Genomic DNA, 20,620 nt, shown 5'->3' with positions numbered 1-20,620 from the left:
TAACCGCTGCGCCTTCCGCGTTTACACGCAGCTGCTCAGCGAGAAATGACACGCACTGCTGGCAGCATCTCTGTTTGACTCTTTTTGACTCTTGTTTGACTCTTGTTAAAGTGAGTTTGTCAACTCGACAAAAGCTGTTTTACTCGTATGAGAGGATTTATGAGAGGACTGCGATGTGGCGTTGTCATTTGATTCTCTATCTGACATGTCTCGCCTTTACTCGCTCTACGGGTAGGTCTCTATCTATCTATCTATCTATCTATCTATCTATCTATCTATCTATCTATCTATCTATCTATCTATCTATCTATCTATCTATCTATCTATCTATCTATCTATCTATCTATCTTCTGTCTAAAGGGATATGGGGGAGCACTGGCTGTCAGTTTTTACTACAGTTAATATTAGTTTTTCAATTTTTGTGTAGACTATTAAGGCGTTTTTACAAAACTATATTTGTATTTTTACTGCTATTGCCTCTGTAAAAAGACATGGTTCACTGATTAACACTTTGACCTTTTGTGGGGCACGTTGTCACAGTGGAATCTGCCATTGCACAGATTATTATTTGTTTTTCAGTGAAATTTAATAGTAAAATAATCGTGAAACAAAAGAATCCTGAAATAGTAGAATGTGAATGTGCAAAAATATCAAAGCACTGCTTTGATCAGTAAGTACTGTGATTAGTTTTAAGTTTTTAACATTTAAAACATGTGAAAACTTTGTCTTTTTGACATTCGGAAAGATAAAAATACTCCTGTCCTAAGAACATGGTTCAACCTTTATGCATATCACTGTAGTTTTATTGTTTTCACGTTTGCATAACAAATATACTGTATGTTGATGGCCTGATAACCCCTTACATTGAAGCTGTTTTTCCGGTTAATATTGTTCATCCCTTACAAGCAAGCATTTATTCAGCATCTTGTTTGCCTACCAGAATGAAAACCCTCTCAACCTGTAATGGGAACTTTGTACCCGGTAACGGCCTGTTTAGCTCAGCTGCCCTGATTAATGATTGAATGAAGTTACTGGCTGCTGTGCTGAACAGTAATCTTACTTAAACATCACACCGTGAAAAGATCTTCATGCTGGTGCAATAGTGACTATTCACTGCTGAAAGATCAAAGATATACTTGTAATTACCTTTAAACAATTGTGACTTAGTGTTATAAACCAAGGGAATACAGTAGGTTGTAGTGAGACTGTAAAATCCTTTCAAGTGCATTCATACAGCATAAAGCATTTGTCAAACCTGTTATCATGATGATACACAAATCGCTCTTTCACTTATATGAACCTCTGGAATGTTGGCATTGTGTGTGTGTGTGTGTGTGTGTGTGTGTGTGTATGTGTGTGTGTAAAGCAGCTGTAATACATCATGTGATTGACCTACATGGGTAAAAGTGGCTGTAAACTGAGCAATACAGTTTAAATTTGTTCTGGAACAAGAGTTCATTCTGCTATGGTCAATATTTGTTTTCCTAACAATGTTTTCCTTCTGCATAACTCTGAATCCTTGGTTTTGGCACTTATTAGTTTAGCTGACATATTTGTCCAAAGCCACTTACAGTACAGTATTTTCTAGAAATAAATTTATCACTGTGTACACTGCCTGATAATTGAATCTTTTGACATTCCTAGCACTGTGCTCTACCACTTGAGAGACAGGAAATACTTGCTATTGTTTCTTCCTATATACCTGCTTTGAATACAAGCAAATTTAGTTCTGCACTTTCGGTTTCATGCTTGATACTTTACAGTATATCTATCTGGATATCGAAGATACTAGCTGTTAAATGTCAGCTTTAAGAACTGGTTGAAGGTGGAAACATATTTCATTATGGATATGCAGTTAATCTGACTTCCACTGAAACAGTTTGGTTTTGTTCCTCGGCCTGAAACACAGTACTTTACACAAGGACACAAATGCTGGGCCGGTACATTGCACGCCTACTGTCCCATTCTACATACCTACTAAACCTAGTGTACTAGTAAATTGGGATGCAGCATCAATAATCTTATGGCCGATAACCGATAAAATTCTATACTATTTTGTCTAAATAAATGAAAAATAAAACACAAAAACTAAGATTTAAACTAGTCAAGATCACAACATTATAATGTACACCAGCTTATAGATTACCTTAAAGGGATAGTTCACCCAAAAATCAATATTACCCCATGATTTACTCACCCCCAAGCCATCCTAGGTGTATGTGAATTTCTTCTTTCAGACGAATACAATCTGAGTTATATATAAAAATGTCCAGGCTCTTCCAACCTTTGTAATGGCAGTGAATGGATGTTGAGATTCAATAGTTTAAAAGAAGACCAATAAACTGCATCCATCCATCATAAAAAGTGCTCCACATGGCTCTGGGGTGTTTATACTGTAGACTGTAAGGTCAAACTGACTATCCTGACCTGATAATTTTGCTACAAGAAATCCCAAAGTTTGTTGGTTGAAGGATTTATGGATCTACTCCCAAACTCACATTGGAGTTTCCCAATCATGCATTAAACATCAGTATCTATAATGGACACATCACTAGCTGTGCTTTCAAATGAACCTTCATAATGAATGACCATGAAATTAACTTTTTATGAACCCATTTCCATTTTATAGCATAAAATACCATATCCATGTTGGCAGATTCTTTCTCAAATGTGGGAATATGAAGCAGTGCTGATGAGAAACAGCCTCACCATTGGGTCAGAATAGAGTTTCACTCATCTCTCCTGAGATTGGATATCCTTCACAATACTCCAGCAAGATTACTCCAAATAAAGAAGTCATTGTTTTTAGCTGAGCGTCATTCAGGTGTACTCATTCCATAAAGATCTACCTTTATAAAGAATCTAACAGTTTACTGGACACAAAGTGAGGTTTTATACATTGTAACACACTGATACTCACTTATTTCTTGTTTTTTACCTTTCAAAACAAAGATCTGCTTTGTAGCAGCGCTCCAGAGTTCCAGCATGATCAAACTCAGTCGGTTTCAGTGATGCTTGGCCACAGCACGGTCCTCACCTGCAAAGCCTCCATAGGTTTGAACCATACGAATTCAGACTGCAAAGACCACCTGGAGTGGATGAAAGATGGCACACCACTTACCAACCTCACCATCTACCCTCAAAATATAAAAGACTGGTGGGTATATGATGCAATACAGTACCAAACAGTGAATACATGCAGTGTATCGGTTATTAAAGTGCCCCTATTATGATATTTTTAAGGTTCCTAATATTGTTTTGGGAGTCTCCTATAATAGGGTTACATGCATGCAAGGTCAAAAAACTATAACAAAATATGGATTTAATATCATCTCATTTTCCAACGATTCTCAAATGGTTAGTTCGAAGCAGTTTGTGACTTATTTTCCTCACAATTCTGAGTTCATATCTCACAGTTCTGACTTTTTTTTCTTGCATTTCTGAGAATTATGAGATTTAAACCCAGAACTGCAAGATAAACTAGCAATTGCAAGAAAGGCCTTTTTTAGCCGCTCATGTTTGTTGGAAGCAAAAAAAGGGGTTGTTTTAAATAGATTTTTAACCATAGGAGTCTACTTTTGGCTATTTGTTTAAATAATCAGTTAAGCATTTAAGCTGGGCTGAAGTGATTTCTGTTTCAAGTCAAGCAGATTGCATTGTGGGACATTGTATGCTCCTCACAGTTTACTCTTGTTGTACATGGCATATTTTGGCACTGAAGATCATCATTTTTCTCAGAATGCATAAAATGTGCATACTGTGTATAGTAGACTTACCAGGGAAGTACGAGTAGTATGCTAGTTTGCTATTTTGAACATAGCTGATACTGATGCTTGAACGATGTCAAAGTATTGTTTAATCTGATTTTATATATACATAAACACTTGGCAGGCACCCTGATGATGGTCACATCATTAAGAGCAGTGAATTAACGCTGACTCTGAGAGATCAGGCTGATTTTGGTGTGTATTTCTGCACAGTGAGGAACAGCACAGCACAATTCAACGTAAAGGAATACAGTAAGAAACAAATTACTTGTTTTTGCCTTTTAATATTGCCACCATATTATATAATACTACTAATATTCTTCATCCATTTATCCTTACAGTTACCCTAAAAATAAAGTGTAAAATATATTCAGATTCTTTTTGCAGTTCTGTGGACTCGATTATAAGGTTTATCTCATTTTTTATCCACAGAATCCTCAAGTCACACCGGGGCAGTGGTGGCGTCAGTGGTCCTGTTGCTTGTACTGGCTCTGGCAGCGGTGGTCTATACCAAGTGCCGACTCAACTTTAAACTGTGGTATAGGAACATTTACGGAGAGTATGAGCTTAATGGTTAGTCTGCATTCTGTATGTTAAAGCCCTTTATCATCTGTGGTACATATCTCTTCCATTTCATGATGATTTTTTGCTGATTTTTTCTCAGATGGCAAAATGTATGACGCCTACATCTCATATGTCAACAATGAGAATGACAGGAAATTTGTCAACTTCATCCTGAAAGCTCATTTGGAGAACAAGTACAGTCATAAACTGCTGCTCAACGACACAAACATCCTTCCTGGAGCTGGTAAATCTAACAATTATAGTCAGATTTGAATGTCCATAGGGTCTATTAAATCAATTGCATGAAGGTTTAAAGGTGATGCATTTAATTTTTTTGACTGTACTAAAGCATAAAAAATACCATAATATGTGTGCAGATATTTAGGAAACATGTTAAGTTCACATACTACTTGTTTGTCCGAGAAGCAATGAGATATTCTGCTTTGAAATGTGTGTTCCATGTCGGAATGTCTGTTTTTGTTTTAGGCCATGTCCACACGTACACAGGTATTTTTAAAAGCTGAGTTTTTCCTCCTTCCGTTTTAAAAAAAATCTCTGTCCACATGAAAACGCAAACGCATGCTGTGAAGCAATGTCAAGAGGATGTCAAGCCAACAGGTGGCGATATAATCTGAACTGTAAAGCCATGTTGGCCAATCAGAAGCCTGAAAAAGTTTCCAGTAGGCGGAGATAACAGCGCTGGCTACAACGTCACAAGCCAATAACTGCGGTTTCGCTGTCTACACGATAACACTGCAACCAGAGTTTTTGAAAATCTTCACCCTGGCAGGCGTTTTCAAAAATGTTCGATTTCAATGACCTGGTGATGCGTTTGCATGTGGACAAATAGCCAAATCGCGTAGAAAAAGCTGTGGTTTTAAAAATAACCGCGTTCGTGTAGACAGGGCCTTAGTCCGTGTGATTTCGCCCACTGCCAGTTTACCAATAGTATTTTGACACCCCTGGTTGCCAGTTGATGGAAAACACAGCATAATGCAGCCATTAAGCGGGCAATTGAACCGGGTCAGAGATCGCATTTTCTACCTGAACTAAAAAGGCATCCATCTAAAAATCTCTGTGACCAGAGGCATATTAAAACACAGATGAACCAACTTATAAACTTACAGTGCTCGTTTATGTTGCGTGTCCTCGATCTGGCAACCCGTGTGAATGGCAGGAGAAACAACTCTCCAATATTTTGAAGGTTGTGGCTAGAAGGAATATAGCAAAAACCGGAAGCTAACAATAAATTGAATTTTCTACATATTAGATTGTGTTTTATTAACGTCTACTACACCTAAACCCTAAACCTACCTTTTACAAGAATACTAAAAATAGTAAATATTGTTGTACAGTGTGACAAAAATTAAGCTGTATTGATGTGCACATGCCCAGTAGTTTTTGCTGTATGCCATTTAGCCTTAACCTATTTTGAATATGGACTGCAGTACCCATTTCAACCAATATTGCAATATTGCAATATTACATACTGCATCTTTAACTAATATTGTCATTTTTTCAAAATCATTTAATTTTTATCATCTCACATCCTCAGAGCCATCTGCAGAGCTCCTGATGAACATTAGTCGCTGTCGCCGGATGATTGTGGTTCTCTCTCAGTCGTACCTGGAGCAGGAGTGGTGCACAGCCAACTTTAGGTAAAATCTACAGCGTATTTGCATTACTTCACTTTGTTTATACTGTCTCGCACTCCACCCTGCTTTTAAAAATATATAGTACTTAGCTTCAGTGTCCATAACTAAAAAGCCACATTTTACAGTGTGTTTTTGATTTATTGTATGAACTAGCGAAAAATTAGGAATTAATAACATGAAAATTCTTCTAAAAATTAATTCTATTTCATTTCTGTATGTTCTGTAATGTTGACAATTTTAGAATGGCTTACTCAGTGTTGTTTAACATTAAAAGTTCGGAAAAGTGCCTGTATGTATTAAAACCAAAAAAGAAGGAGAAGGTCCAACCAGATATATTATTATATTAGTCAATGGTGAAAAATGACAAATTGTGCCAGATTTTAAATGTCTTGGAGTTATTTTAGACTCTCATCTAACATTTGAAATGCATGTTAAAAAAATAGTTTGTGCAGTGACACCTCAACTTACAAACTTTAAATTTATACAGATTCAACTTTCAATGGAAGCTGCAAAAGGTTTTTTGCATTCTTTGATCTTCTCTCATTTTACCTATTATATTATTTCATGGTCAACATATAAATGTACTAAAAATATAAGACAAACAAGAGCTTCGTCAAGAGGTGATTGTGCAGTGCAGTTTAGAGGTACTGATTTTGGTTGTTCAGCTTTTTCTGTAAGAGCTGTTAATAATTGGAATAATTTATTTTTTAGTGTTTTTAAGTGTTATTATTTTTGGTTGTTGAGGTTTCATTTAAAGAGATGTTTAAAAATGAGTTCAAGAAACATTTTTTTTTCTTAATGACATGAGCTTTAATGTTAGATGCTGTTTTTAATGTTTAGACAGGGTCTGTGGCACTTAATGGAGCTGTCGAGGAAACCCATCTTCATCATATTTCAGTCACAGCAGAAGCAAATGAGCCAAGACATCAGTCAGCAGCTGAAACAACACCAGCCCCGAATCACAACCCTCACCTGGGGCGCACACTCCATAGTGAGACCCCTCAGTGCTCAATACATCTGGGAGATTTAGGGTAAGTAGAAGCCTAATCATTCTCGTTCCCTTCCCACAGACCCCTTCTTCAGGCTTCTGGAAGGAGCTTGCATTGGCGATGCCGCTTAAGGTGACGTTTCACAGGGAATCTGCCGGTGATCCACAGACTCTGCTGCAGGGCGATGAAGACCCCATGCTCACGCAGCAGCCTGATTACCTGGACTGCAGACCGGACCCCGATCCCGCAGGAGACCTGGGTACCAAATGTGCTTCTTCAACCAACAGAGTTTATCTTCGTTCAGTGTCATTCCAACAATGACATATGATCTGGATTCCTTTAAAGGGATAATTCAGCCAAAAATCATTCACTCATTTACTGTGTGACTTTTACTGTGTGAACACAAATTAAGGTATTTTGAAGAATGTTTCTTAAATTTATTTTTGGTTGAACTGTCCATTTAAGACAAACCATACACTTTTTAACACTTAAGCCTACATTTGTATATTTAATATGCAATAGACAAACCATACACTTTTTAACACTTAAGCCTACATTTGTATAAACTTTGCTGACATTTGTATATTTAATATGCAATATTTGTTATTTGTGTCGTATGATTGATAGTTTATACTTTTGGTCACACTTTATTTTAAGGTCCAATTCTCATTATTAATTATGACCTTTGTCCTAATAAACTTGTAATTTGCTGCTTATTAATATGCTAGTAATATGCATGTTAGTTAATAGAGTGAGAATTGGTCCTTAAAATAAAGTGTTACCATATTTTTTGGCACATAAAAAATTAAGCATCTTTTTTGCTGAATCCTTAAGTGATCTTTATAAAGTAAATGCATTTTTATAACGTAAATTTAAGGAATAACTTGTATATTGTTGTTAGTAATGTTTAAAGATGAACACTTACTGGACTGAAGCAACTTTGTTTGATTATCCATCCATTTTTAGTAAAAATGTGAGTATCAAACATGATCCATTAAACTTTTGAGGAACATTTATATGTTCATCTCTCAATCATCATATTATTGAGATATAGAGTAAAGACTTATATTTATATAATTTCATGTAAGTAATCTGCTATACTGTTATGAAGATCTCAAGGACATTGCAAGCTGTCAGAATTTCATCTTATTTTTTGTCCCTATAAATATCAGCATCTTCACCAAATTGCGTAATGAAGATCTCAAGGACATTGCAAGCTGTCAGAAATTGCGTGTAAAATGTGATTCCTTCACAGGTTTGCGTTTGCCCATCTACAAGACCCTTCCCTCCAAAGCTCCGGTGCTTCCTGCAGGTCCCAGTGTGACGGCTGAACCCAAACCCCCAGAGATAGATGTGTCTGACCTTGGCTCGAGGAACTACGCCGCACGCACTGACTTTTACTGCCTGGTCACGGAGGATGATATCTGAGGCACACTCCTGTTCCTTTTTGCACTTTTAAGTAACTTTTTGCCCAATGATTTCTTGTTACTGTCACTGTTTTCTTTGTTTTTGTTTATCTACACCTGTACGATAATGCATGCTTTATGCTTTTATGCAAAATGTTTTATAACATTTCATGTTTTCATTTTCATTTCATTTTGGCTCTGTAGATATTTTAATGAAGTTGTGGAGTCTATATACAGTAATAGGCGAAAAACAGTACATGTTCATAGTGTTCTCAAAAACTGTACTGTAAAACTGATATGGGAAAAAGCATAGTTCATATATGAAAAAGCATTATGTGTCCAACAGTAATACTAGCATCAAAAAGACAAACAAGGGGCATAGGTCATGTGATATAAATTATCAACTGTAACTAAAATTATGAATAACCTTCATCTGGATGGCAACGTGTCTTTAATGTGAAATTGAAGGGAGACGCTGCACGTTCACAATTCCTCCCCTTCCCAGCTAGTTTTACCCATACGTTTATATATGATCACTGTATTGAAGGGTGTAATACACTTTTGTAAATAATGTAGTTTGGATTTTAAATTATAGCAGAACAAAGAGTGAATGTAAGATATGCCCAACATTCAATTACAGTCTCATTGTTTCAATTTAAGATTTCTGAAACAAAAAGTGAAATAATGTAAATATACCTCAGTTTTCTACTTTTCTGTCAGATACTGTATCTGGACCAATTTTTAAATGCTATGAAAATTCAGACAGCATATATTAAAGTAAGTAAGAGTGTGAAATTATGTCATTGTTTTCACTCTTTCAATGCATCTTCATGTTAATAAAATACAATCTGAGCACATCTCTGCATTTTTATGAAATAACAGTGTGTATTGTGGAAGAATCACTCTTTATTCAAAAATATATTTACATTGTTTATTTTTAATGGTTTGTTTTATTGCTATAATATGATCATGGATACGGCTGTAGAGCGGAGCTGGACCTGTACTGTGACCATGAGGCTCTTATATTTTTGCTTAATGTGGACATTAAAATAACCAGATCATAAGAGCCATTTGCTTGTTTGCTGTATATGTTATTACATTATAGTGAGTTTAATGTGATTAAGTAACTTCATTAAGTGAAGGATTCATCAGACTGTTTTAAACTGGTAACTACTGATTGTGAGTTTTTTTTATTAATGATTAATTAAAATAATCAAATCATAAGAATCGTTTGCATGTTATTCAAGCTACACTGATCTGTATGTTTTTGAAGTAGAGTCATAACAGTCATTTGCTTGGTGGAACCGAGACTCATCAGGGGTGACCCATCCTCCTCTGGCCGGCAAATATAAAAAATCGATTGATTTATAATATTTATGGCTAGATGTTTATTAACTAAATAACCACCCAAATCAAAAATGCTACGACTCTAACCTTTAGTCTGCGACTCTTACCTTTAGTCTGCAACTCTTACCTTTAGTCTACTACTCTTACCTTTAGTCTGCGACTCTCACCTTTAGTCTGCGACTCTCACCTTTAGTCTGCAACTCTTATCTTTAGTCTGCGACTCTTATCTTTAGTCTAAAACTCTTATTTTTATTCAATAACTCTTACCTTTAGGCTATGACTCTTACCTTTAGTCTGTGACTCTTGCCTTTACTCTACAACTCTTACCTTTACTTTACAACTCTTACCTTTAGTCTGCGACTCTTACCTTTAGTCTGCGACTCTAACCTTTAGTCTACGATTCTTACCTTTAGTCTACAATTCTTACCTTTAGTCTACGACTCTTACCTTTAGTCTACGACTCTTACCTTTAGTCTAGGACTCTTACCTTTAGTCTGCAACTCTTACCTTTAGTCAATAACTGTTAACTTTAGACTATAACTCTTACCTTTAGTCTACAACTCTTACCTTTAGTCTGCAACACTTACCTTTAGTCTACAACTCTTACATTTAGTCTGCACCGCTTACGTTTAGTCAGTAACTGTTAACTTTAGTCTATAACTCTTACCTTTAGTCTACAACTCTTATTTTTATTCAATAACTCTTACCTTTAGGCTATGACTCTTACCTTTAGTCTGCGACTCTTACCTTTATTTTTTGTATATTTGCTGTTTTTTAAAAATCTTTACCTGTACTTTACAACTCTTACCTTTAGTCTGCAACTCTTACCTTTAGTCTACAACTCTTAACTTTAGGCTATGACTCTTACCTTTAGGCTATGACTCTTACCTTTAGGCTACAACTCTGATCTTTAGTCTACGAATCTTACCTTTAGTCTACGACTCTTATTTTTAGTCAATAACTCTTACCTTTAGTCTGCGAATCTGACCTTTAGTCTACGAATCTTCCCTTTAGTCTACGACTCTTATTTTTAGTCAATAAATCTTACCTTTAGTCTGCGACTCTTATCTTTAGTCTAAAACTCTTATTTTTATTCAATAACTCTTACCTTTAGTCTGCAACTCTGACCTTTAGTCTAGGACTCTCTTATTTTTAGTCAATAACTCTTACCTTTAGTCTGCGACTTTGACCTTTAGTCTATGAATCTTACCTTTAGTCAAGACTCTTATTTTTAGTCAATAACTCTTACCTTTAGTCTGCAACACTTACCTTTAGTCTACAACTCTTACCTTGAGTCTACAACTCTTACCTTTAGTCTACAACGCTTACCTTTAGTCTAAAACTCTTACCTGTACTCTCCAAACTGTACCTGTATTTCACAGGACTTACCTGTACTCTACAACTCTTACCTTTAATCTGCAACACTTACCTTTAGTCTACAACTCTTACCTTTAGTCTGCAACTCTTACCTTTAGTCTGCAACTCTTACCTTTAGTCAATAAATGTTAAATGTAGTCTATAACTCTTACCTTTAGACTGTAACTATTACCTTTAGTCTACAACTCTTACCTTTAGTCTATAACACTTACTTTTACTCTACAACTATTACCTTTAGTCTATAACTCATACTTTTAGTCTACAACCCTTACCTTTACTCTGCAACACTTACCTATAGTCTACAACTCTTACCTTTAGTCTGCACCTCTTACCTTTAGTCAGTAACTGTTAACTTTAGTCTATAACACTTACCTTTAGTCTATAACGCTTACTTATAGTCTAGGACTCTTATTTTTAGTCAATAACTCTTACCTTTAGTCTGCTACTCTGACCTTTATTCTATGAATCTTACCTTTAGTCTATGACTCTTATTTTTATTCAATAACTCTTACCTTTAGTCTAAAACTCTTACCTTTAGTCTACAACTCTTACCTTTAGTCTAAAACAATTACCTATTGTCTGCAACTCTTACCTGTACTCTACAAACCTTACCTGTATTTCACAGGACTTACCTGTACTCTACAACTCTTACCTTTAGTCTGCAACACTTACCTTTAGTCTGCAACTCTTACATTTAGTCAATAAATGTTAAATGTAGTCTATAACTCTTACCTTTAGACTGTAACTATTACCTTTAGTCTACAACTCTTACCTTTAGTCTGTAACTCTTAGCTTTAGTCTAGAACTCTTACCTTTAGTCTGCAACTCTTACCTGTACTCTACAAACCTTACCTGTATTTCACTGGACTTACCTATACTCTACAACTCTTACTTTTAGTTTACAACTCTTACCTTTAGTCTATAACTCTTACCTTTAGTCTACAACTCTTACCTTTAGTCTGCAACACTTACCTTTAGTCTACAACTCTTACCTTTAGTCTGCACATCTTATGTTTAGTTAGTAACTGTTAACTTTAGTCTATAACTCTTACCTTTAGTCTACAACACTTACTTTTAGTCTAGGACTCTTACCTTTAGTCTATGACTCTTATTTTTAGTCAGTAACTCTTACCTTTAGTCTGTGACTTTGACCTTTAGTCTACGAATCTTACCTTTAGCCTACGACTCTTATTTTTAGTTAATAACTCTAACCTTTAGTCTGCGACTCTTACCTTTAGTCTAAAACACTTACATTTAGTCTATAACTCTTTCCTTTAGTCTACAACTCTTACCTTTAGTCTAAAACACTTACCTTTAGTCTGCAACTCTTACCTGTACTCAAACCGTACCTGTATTTCACAGGACTTACCTGTACTCTACAACTCTTACCTTTAGTCTGCAACACTTACCTTTAGTCTACAACGCTAACCTTTAGTCTATAATTCTTACCTTTAGTCTACCACTCTTAACTTTAGTCTAAAACACTTACCTTTAATCAATAAATGCTAACTTTAGTCTATAACTCTTACCTTTAGACTATAACTCTTACCTTTACTCTACAACTCTTACCTTTAGTCTGCAACACTTACCTTTAGTCTACAACTCTTACATTTAGTCTGCACTGCTTACGTTTAGTCAGTAACTGTTAACTTTAGTCTATAACTCTTACCTTTAGTCTACAACTCTTATTTTAATTCAATAACTCTTACCTTTAGGCTATGACTCTTACCTTTAGTCTGCGACTCTTACCTTTACTATACAACTCTTACCTGTACTTTACAACTCTTACCTTTAGTCTGCAACTCTTACCTTTAGTCTACAACTCTTAACTTTAGGCTACGACTCTTACCTTTAGGCTATGACTCTTACCTTTAGGCTATGACTCTTACCTTTAGGCTACAACTCTGACCTTTAGTCTACGAATCTTACCTTTAGTCTACGAATCTTACCTTTAGTCTACGACTCTTATTTTTAGTCAATAACTCTTACCTTTAGTCTGCGACTCTGACCTTTAGTCTACGAATCTTCCCTTTAGTCTACGACTCTTATTTTTAGTCTATGACTCTAACCTTAGGTCTACGTTTCTTTCCTTTGGTCAGTAACTGTTAACTTTAGTCTATAACTCTTACCTTTAGTCTATAACTTTTACTTTTAGTCTACAACTCTTACCTTTAGTCTTAAACTCTTACCTTTAGTCTATAACTCTTACCTTTAGTCTAAAACACTTACTTATATTCTGCAACTCTTACCTGTACTCTACAAACCTTACCTGTATTTCACAGGACTTACCTATACTTTACAACTCTTACCTTTAGTCTGCGACTCTTACCTTTAGTCTGCAACTCTTATCTTTAGTCTGCGACTCTTACCTTTTAGTCCGCGACTCTTACCTTTAGTCTATGACTCTAACCTTAGGTCTACGATTCTTTCCTTTGGTCAGTAACTGTTAACTTTAGTCTATAACTCTTACCTTTAGTCTATAACTTTTACTTTTAGTCTACAACTCTTACCTTTAGTCTAAAACTCTTACCTTTAGTCTACAACTCTTACCTTTAGTCTAAAACACTTACTTATAGTCTGCAACTCTTACCTGTACTCTACAAACCTTACCTGTATTTCACAGGACTTACCTATACTCTACAACTTTTACCTTTAGTCTGCAACACTTACATTAGTCTACAACTATTACCTTTAGTCTGCAACTCTAACCTTTAGTCTGCAGCTCTAACCTTTAGTCTGCAACTCTTACCTTTAGTCAAGAAATGTTAACTTTAGTCTATAACACTTACCTTTAGTCTATAACTCTTACTTTTAGTCTACAAGTCTTACCTTTAGTCTGCGACTTTTACCTTTAGTCTACAACTCTTACCTGTAGTCTGCGACTCTTACCTTTAGTCTGCGACTCTTACCTTTAGTCTATGACTCTAACCTTAAGTCTACGATTCTTACCTTTAGTCTCCGACTCTTACCCTTAGTCTATGACTCTTACCTTAAGCCTTCGATTCGTACCTTTAGTCTACGACTCTTACCTTTAGTCTGCGACTCTTACCTTTACTCTACAACTCTTACCTTTAGCCTACGACTCTTACCTTTAGGCTATGACTCTTACCTTTAGGCTAAAACTCTAACCTTTAGGCTACGACTCTTACCTTTAGGCTACAACTCTCATTTTTAGTCAATAACTCTTATCCTTTCATCTGCAACTCTTACCTTTAGTCTGCAACTCTTACCTTTAGGCTACAACTCTTACCTTTAGTCTGCAACTCTTACCTGTACTCTACAAACCTTACCTGTATTTCACAGGACTTACCTGTACTCTTTCAACTCTTACCTTTAGTCTACAACTCTTACCTTTAGTCTGCAACACTTACCTTTAGTCTGCAACTCTTACCTTTAGTCTGCACATCTTACGTTTAGTCAGTAACTGTTAACTTTAGTCTATAACTCTTACCTTTAGTCTACAACACTTACTTTTAGTCTAGGACTCTTACCTTTAGTCTATGACTCTTATTTTTAGTCAGTAACTCTTACCTTTAGTCTGTGACTTTGACTTTATAGTCTACGAATCTTACCTTTAGTCTACGACTCTTATTTTTAGTTAATAACTCTTACCTTTAGTCTGCGATTCTTACCTTTAGTCTAAAACACTTACCTTTAGTCTATAACTCTTACCTTTAGTCTAAAACTCTTACCTTTAGTCTACAACTCTTACCTTTAGTCTAAAACACTTACCTTTAGTCTGCAACTCTTACCTGTACTCAAACCTTACCTGTATTTCACAGGACTTACCTGTACTCTACAACTCTTACCTTTAGTCTGCAACACTTACCTTTAGTCTACAATGCTAACCTTTAGTCTATAATTCTTACCTTTAGTCTACAACTCTTACCTTTAGTCTAAAACACTTACCTTTAATCAATAAATGTTAACTTTAGTCTATAACTCTTACCTTTAGACTATAACTCTTACCTTTACTCTACAACTCTTACCTTTAGTCTGCACCTCTTACATTTAGTCAGTAACTGTTAAATTTAGTCTATAACTCTTACCTTTAGTGTACAACACTTACTTTTAGTCTAGGACTCTTACGTTTAGTCTATGACTCTTATTTTTAGTCAATAACTCTTACCTTTAGTCTACTAATCTTACCTTTAGTCTGTGACTCTTATTTTTAGTCAGTAACTCTTACCTTTAGTCTGCGACTCTGACCTTTATTCTATGAATCTTACCTGTAGTCTACGACTCTTATTTTTAGTCAATAACGCTTACCTTTAGTCTGTGACTCTTACCTTTAGTCTAAAACTCTTACCTTTAGTCTACAACTCTTACCTTTACTCTAAAACACTTAACTTTAGTCTGCAACTCTTACCTGTACTCTACAAACCTTACGTGTATTTCACAGGACTTACCTGTACTCTACAACTCTTACCTTTAGTCTGCGACACTTACCTTTAGTCTGCAACTCTTACCTTTAGTCAATAAATGTTAACTTTAGTCTATAACTCTTACCTTTAGACTATAACTCTTACCTTTACTCTACAACTCTTACCTTTAGTCTGCAACACTTACCTTTAGTCTACAACTCTTACCTTTAGTCTGCAACTCTTACCTTTAGTCTACAATTAGTCAGTAACTGTTAACTTTAGTCTTTTAGTCTTTAATTTTTTGTTTTAGTCTTGGATTTTTTCTTTTAGTCTTAAATTTTTTCCTGTACTCTACAAACCTTACCTGTATTTCACTGGACTTACCTATACTCTACAACTCTTACCTTTAGTCTGCAACACTTACCTTTAGTCTACAACTCTTACCTTTAGTCAGTAAATGTTAACTTTAGTCTATAACTCTTACCTTTACACTATAACACTTATCTTTAGTCTACAACTCTTACCTTTAGTCTGCACCTCTTACGTTTAGTCAGTAACTGTTAACTTTAGTCTATAACTCTTACCTTTAGTCTGCAACTCTTACCTTACCTTTAGTCCTCTTACCTGTATTTACAAGGACTTACCTGTACTCTTTCAACCTTACCTGTAGTCTGCACACTTACCTTTAGTCCAACACTTACCTTTAATCCAACTCTTACCTTTAGTCTGCAACACTTACCTTTAGTCTACAACACTTACCTTTAATCTACAGCTCTTACCTTTAGCCTTTAGTCTACAACACTTACCTTTAATCTACAGCTCTTACCTTTAGTCTGAAACACTTACCTTGAGTCTACAACTCTTACCTTTAGTCTGCACCTCTTACCTTTAGTCAGTAACTGTTACTTTTAGTCTACAAGTCTTACCTTTAGTCTGCGACTCTTACCTTTAGTCTACAACTCTTACCTTTAGTCTGCGACACTTACCTTTAGTCTGCGACACTTACCTTTAGTCTGCAACTCTTACCTTTAGTCAATAAATGTTAACTTTAGTCTATAACTCTTACCTTTAGACTATAACTCTGACCTTTAGTCTAGAACTCTTACCTTTAGTCTCCAACTCTTACCTGCACTCCCCAACCCTTACCTGTACTCTACAACCCCACTTAGCAACTGCCCTGAATGCACCTGTATGTTGGCCATGGCACTGAGATGGTCCCGTGGTCGGGCATGGCACTGAAGGGGCCTGGGATGTGCCAGCTGAACTGAGGGCTGCTTGGGCTTTACCTGCACACTGAGGGGTACCTGTGGCCGCGGCACTGAGGGGTGCCTGGACTGACACCGCAGCGCTGAGGGGTGCCTGTACTGCAGCCGCAGCACTGAGGGATGTCTGGGCTGTGGCGCTGAGGGGGACCTGGGTTGTGGCACTTGTACTGTGTTTTCTAGCAGTGGCTCAAGGACAGGTAACAACTCATGAACACTTTGTCTGCACTATATTGTCAGCAGCCATAAAACTACAACCACATCAACTCACTATGCTGATCTTACATAGTTGAGGCAAAGTTTAAGTATTACACCTGTTTTATGCATAAAAGGATATTTTAACATTAAAGGTGGGGTAAGTGATTTCTGGTAGCCAATGTTGATATTTCAAATCACCAAAACAATCACGCCCCTACCCCAAAAGGGTCTCGTCCCTATTTTGATAGCTCCGCCCCCCACATACGTACACAACCCAGGCAACGATTATGGTGGAATCTGCTGTATTAAACATATTATCTTACTTTTCGGACACACTTTGTGAGTTGACGCTTGAAACAGGAGGAGGTTTAGATGCTCCAGGCTGATAGGGTGTGGAAATGAATGTGTCTTTATCATAGCTGATGGGAACGACAATACGATTGCAGATGAACAAACAAGCGAACATGACACACGAGCATATTCAAGCAATAGCCAGCATATATTAGTTCTGTGAAACAAAGCAAAACCAATGTTACTCACCTATTGAGAAGTAACAAAGCAACCTCGGCATCCCATCGCAGGCCTTCCCGCTCCTTTAGTTGATCTGAAATTTACACGGGTCTTACTTCTTGACTTATCGTAAGCCTTCGTTTGTTTCGCAGATGTTTTCCTTTTGTTTTTTTTATCTTTTTGTCATTGCTCAGCTTGACTAATGTCCATCCTGTGCACTGAGCGCTCTCTCCTCCACATCATGAGTAGACACGCCCCTTACTGCAGATTGACTACAAGTTTGTTTTGGTACTCGGCCTGATTCAGTTTTCTAAAGCGTTTTTAAAAAATGGATACCCCACCTTTAAAAGTAAAATGTAGAAATGATGTGCATTATGCAACATTATGTACATTTATAGTAATTTTTCTTCACCTGGGAAATGGCATATATTACTGGTTAGTAGTGTGGTGTTTGAGAGGATTCAACCATTCTAAAATCCAGAGAGTGCAAAGTGTATAGAATGTCACTTGGACCAGAACTAGAGACATCAGGGGCAGTGGCCATGACATGCGCTGCTTCATGACAAAGCTTACTTCATGACCATTAGAAAATTATGTTCTGTAAAGTATAAATATGTATGAATGCAATCTGGACATACAACATGTACTGTTATGTGACCTATGGCGTGGGTTACGTTGCTTCACTCTTATTCACTGCACAGAATCTCGTCAGAGGTAGTAGGCCGTCAGCGTACTTTTCATGAATGCTATGAATACGAACCTACTACTAATTTCACATATTGCTTTTCGCTTATAATATAGTAGGGAAGTAGGCATATTCGGATGGCGGTAATGAAAGGGACCTCAGGCGCTCAGCCTGTGACAGGGACCTCAGGAAGCTTTGGCCATGACAGGGGAGACCTCGAGCGGCATTGGCCGTCACAGGGACCTCAGGGAGCGTTGGCTAAGACAGGGACCTCAGGGAGGCAATGGCCTTGACAGGGACTTCAGCGAGCATAGGCTGTTACAGGGACTCCTGGAAGTGACAGCCACCACAGGTATCTCAGAAGCCATGGCCAAGTCTTGTACATCAGGGCCGAACCTCAAGCCTCTAATATGACTAATGGCCTTATACTGAGAAAGCTATGGTTCAGTGCTCGCCAAATTTGTCCTGCAGGCCCCACAACTGCACATTATGTGCATCACTGTTATCGGACAAACTCAATTCAGATCTTACAATGTCCAGAAGTGAGCTGATAAGATGAAACAGGCGTGTAGTAGTGGGGGGCTCCAGGACAGGTTTGGGAAGCACTGCTGTAGATGAAAATTGTGGTCTGGTGTCCTTTGAGGTTTAATTTAGATGGCTATTGAGGCTACCTGTACCTTTACTATATAACACTTACATATACTCTACCACTCTTACCTGTACTACACAACACTTAGGCTACTTTTACTATACAACACTTACCTGTACTTTATTACTCTTACATATACTCTACACCTCTTACCTGTACTACACAACACTTACCTTTGCTATACAACATTTACCTGTACTATATTACTCTTACATATACTCTACAACTCTTACCTGTACTACACAACACTTAGGCTACCTTTACTATACAACACTTACCTGTACTTTATTACTCTTACATATCCTCTACAACTCTTACCTGTACTACACAACATTTACCTTTACTATACAACATTTACCTGTACTTTATTACTCTTACATATACTCTACAACTCTTACCTGTACTACACAACACTTACCTTTCCTATACAACATTTACCTGTACTGTATTACTCTTACATATACTCTACAACTCTTACCTGTACTACACAACACTTACCTTTACTATACAACATTTACCTGTACTGTATTACTCTTACATATACTCCACAACTCTTAGCTGTACTACACAACACTTACCTTTACTATACAACACTTACCTGTACTGTATTACTCTTACATATACTCCACAACTCTTACCTGTACTACACAACACTTACCTTTACTATAAAACATTTACCTGTACTATATTACTCTTACATATACTCCACAACTCTTACCTGTACTACACAACACTTACCTTTACTATACAACATTTACCTGTACTATATTACTCTAACATATACTCTACAATTCTTACCTGTACTACACAACACTTACCTTTACTATACAACATTTACCTGTACTATATTACTCTAACACATACTCTACAATTCTTACCTGTACTACACAACACTTACCTTTACTATACAACATTTACCTGTACTATATTACTCTAACATATACTCTACAACTCTTACCTGTACTACACAACACTGACCTTTACTATAGAGCAGCACATCTCTGACTCTGCAGCAACATTTCTGGAGGACCCTACAGCAAAAGAATGAAAACGTGATAAATAATAATAAATTGGTAAATAAAATACATTGAATATATTAATGACCTAAGCAATAAATAAGATAATTGAATAAAATAAAATAAAATAAAATAAGTGGTTTTTGAAGTGTGTTTTATACTACAATAATTTCACTCTATTTTCTCTACTAAAGTACCCAAAACACTGTGTGTGTGTGTGTGTGTGTGTGTGTGTGTGTGTGTGTGTGTGTGTGAGAGTGTGTTTACTGTGTGTTATTAGCAAGATGTTACCTTGCGTCCATCATAATGCAAAAGTATTTTAATCACAAGATGTATTACTTTTAGGGTGACCATATGCGCCGTTCATACGGGACACGCCCCATCCAGGATTTTAATATTGCCTAAAATATCCAGGTTTTGGCTGTTTGCAGGTCGATCGTTGTGTGACATTCATGAGAGCTAGAGAGCAAAGCAGATGGCTCCTTATGCTTTCGGATCGCTCTCGCACCTACTTTGCTGTCTTTTTTTTTTGGAGCAGCGACGCTTCAAGTCAAACGAACGAACAAACACGTGCGCATATTTGCATCGCTTTGATCGTTCCCTGTAGATCTCACCTTCTCACGCGCTGCCCCCCCACGATTGGCCGATTATGTATAATACCTGCATGTTATTGGTCAAACTGCTTTGGATGTTTTAGACAATATTAAAATCCTGGCCGGGATGTGTCCCGTATGAACGGCGCATATGGTACTTTTCTATTGATGCAGTCATGTAAGATCACAAGCAACAAACTGTTTTGTAGTGATCTGAAAATGTTTATTAAAAACTATA

General features: G+C 36.6%; 1 protein-coding gene across 1 annotated transcript; it reads left to right on the top strand.

The window, feature by feature from the left end:
• The first annotated feature begins 74 nt into the window (after positions 1 to 74).
• Positions 75 to 9,238, top strand: LOC109055660 (single Ig IL-1-related receptor-like). Its single transcript, XM_042715654.1, has 9 exons — positions 75 to 231; positions 2,953 to 3,157; positions 3,892 to 4,019; positions 4,200 to 4,340; positions 4,432 to 4,575; positions 5,887 to 5,989; positions 6,827 to 6,977; positions 7,057 to 7,234; positions 8,231 to 9,238. The coding sequence occupies exons 1-9, from the start codon at positions 174 to 176 to the stop codon at positions 8,401 to 8,403; spliced, it is 1,281 nt and encodes a 426-aa protein (XP_042571588.1). The 5' UTR covers positions 75 to 173; the 3' UTR covers positions 8,404 to 9,238.
• The last annotated feature ends 11,382 nt before the right edge of the window (positions 9,239 to 20,620 follow it).

The sequence above is a fragment of the Cyprinus carpio genome, chromosome A25, assembly GCF_018340385.1.
Source record: "Cyprinus carpio isolate SPL01 chromosome A25, ASM1834038v1, whole genome shotgun sequence".
In the NCBI taxonomy this organism is placed as follows: domain Eukaryota; kingdom Metazoa; phylum Chordata; class Actinopteri; order Cypriniformes; family Cyprinidae; genus Cyprinus; species Cyprinus carpio.
This window is presented reverse-complemented; position numbering and strand designations above follow the sequence as displayed.

Excerpts from the sequence above, each read along its gene's own strand:
- LOC109055660 (XM_042715654.1), top strand. The coding sequence starts at position 174 with ATGTGGCGTTGTCATTTGATTCTCTATCTGACATGTCTCGCCTTTACT. Across the intron at positions 3,158-3,891 it reads CCTCAAAATATAAAAGACTG|GCACCCTGATGATGGTCACA; the intron begins GTGGGTATATGA and ends AACACTTGGCAG. Across the intron at positions 7,235-8,230 it reads CGATCCCGCAGGAGACCTGG|GTTTGCGTTTGCCCATCTAC; the intron begins GTACCAAATGTG and ends ATTCCTTCACAG.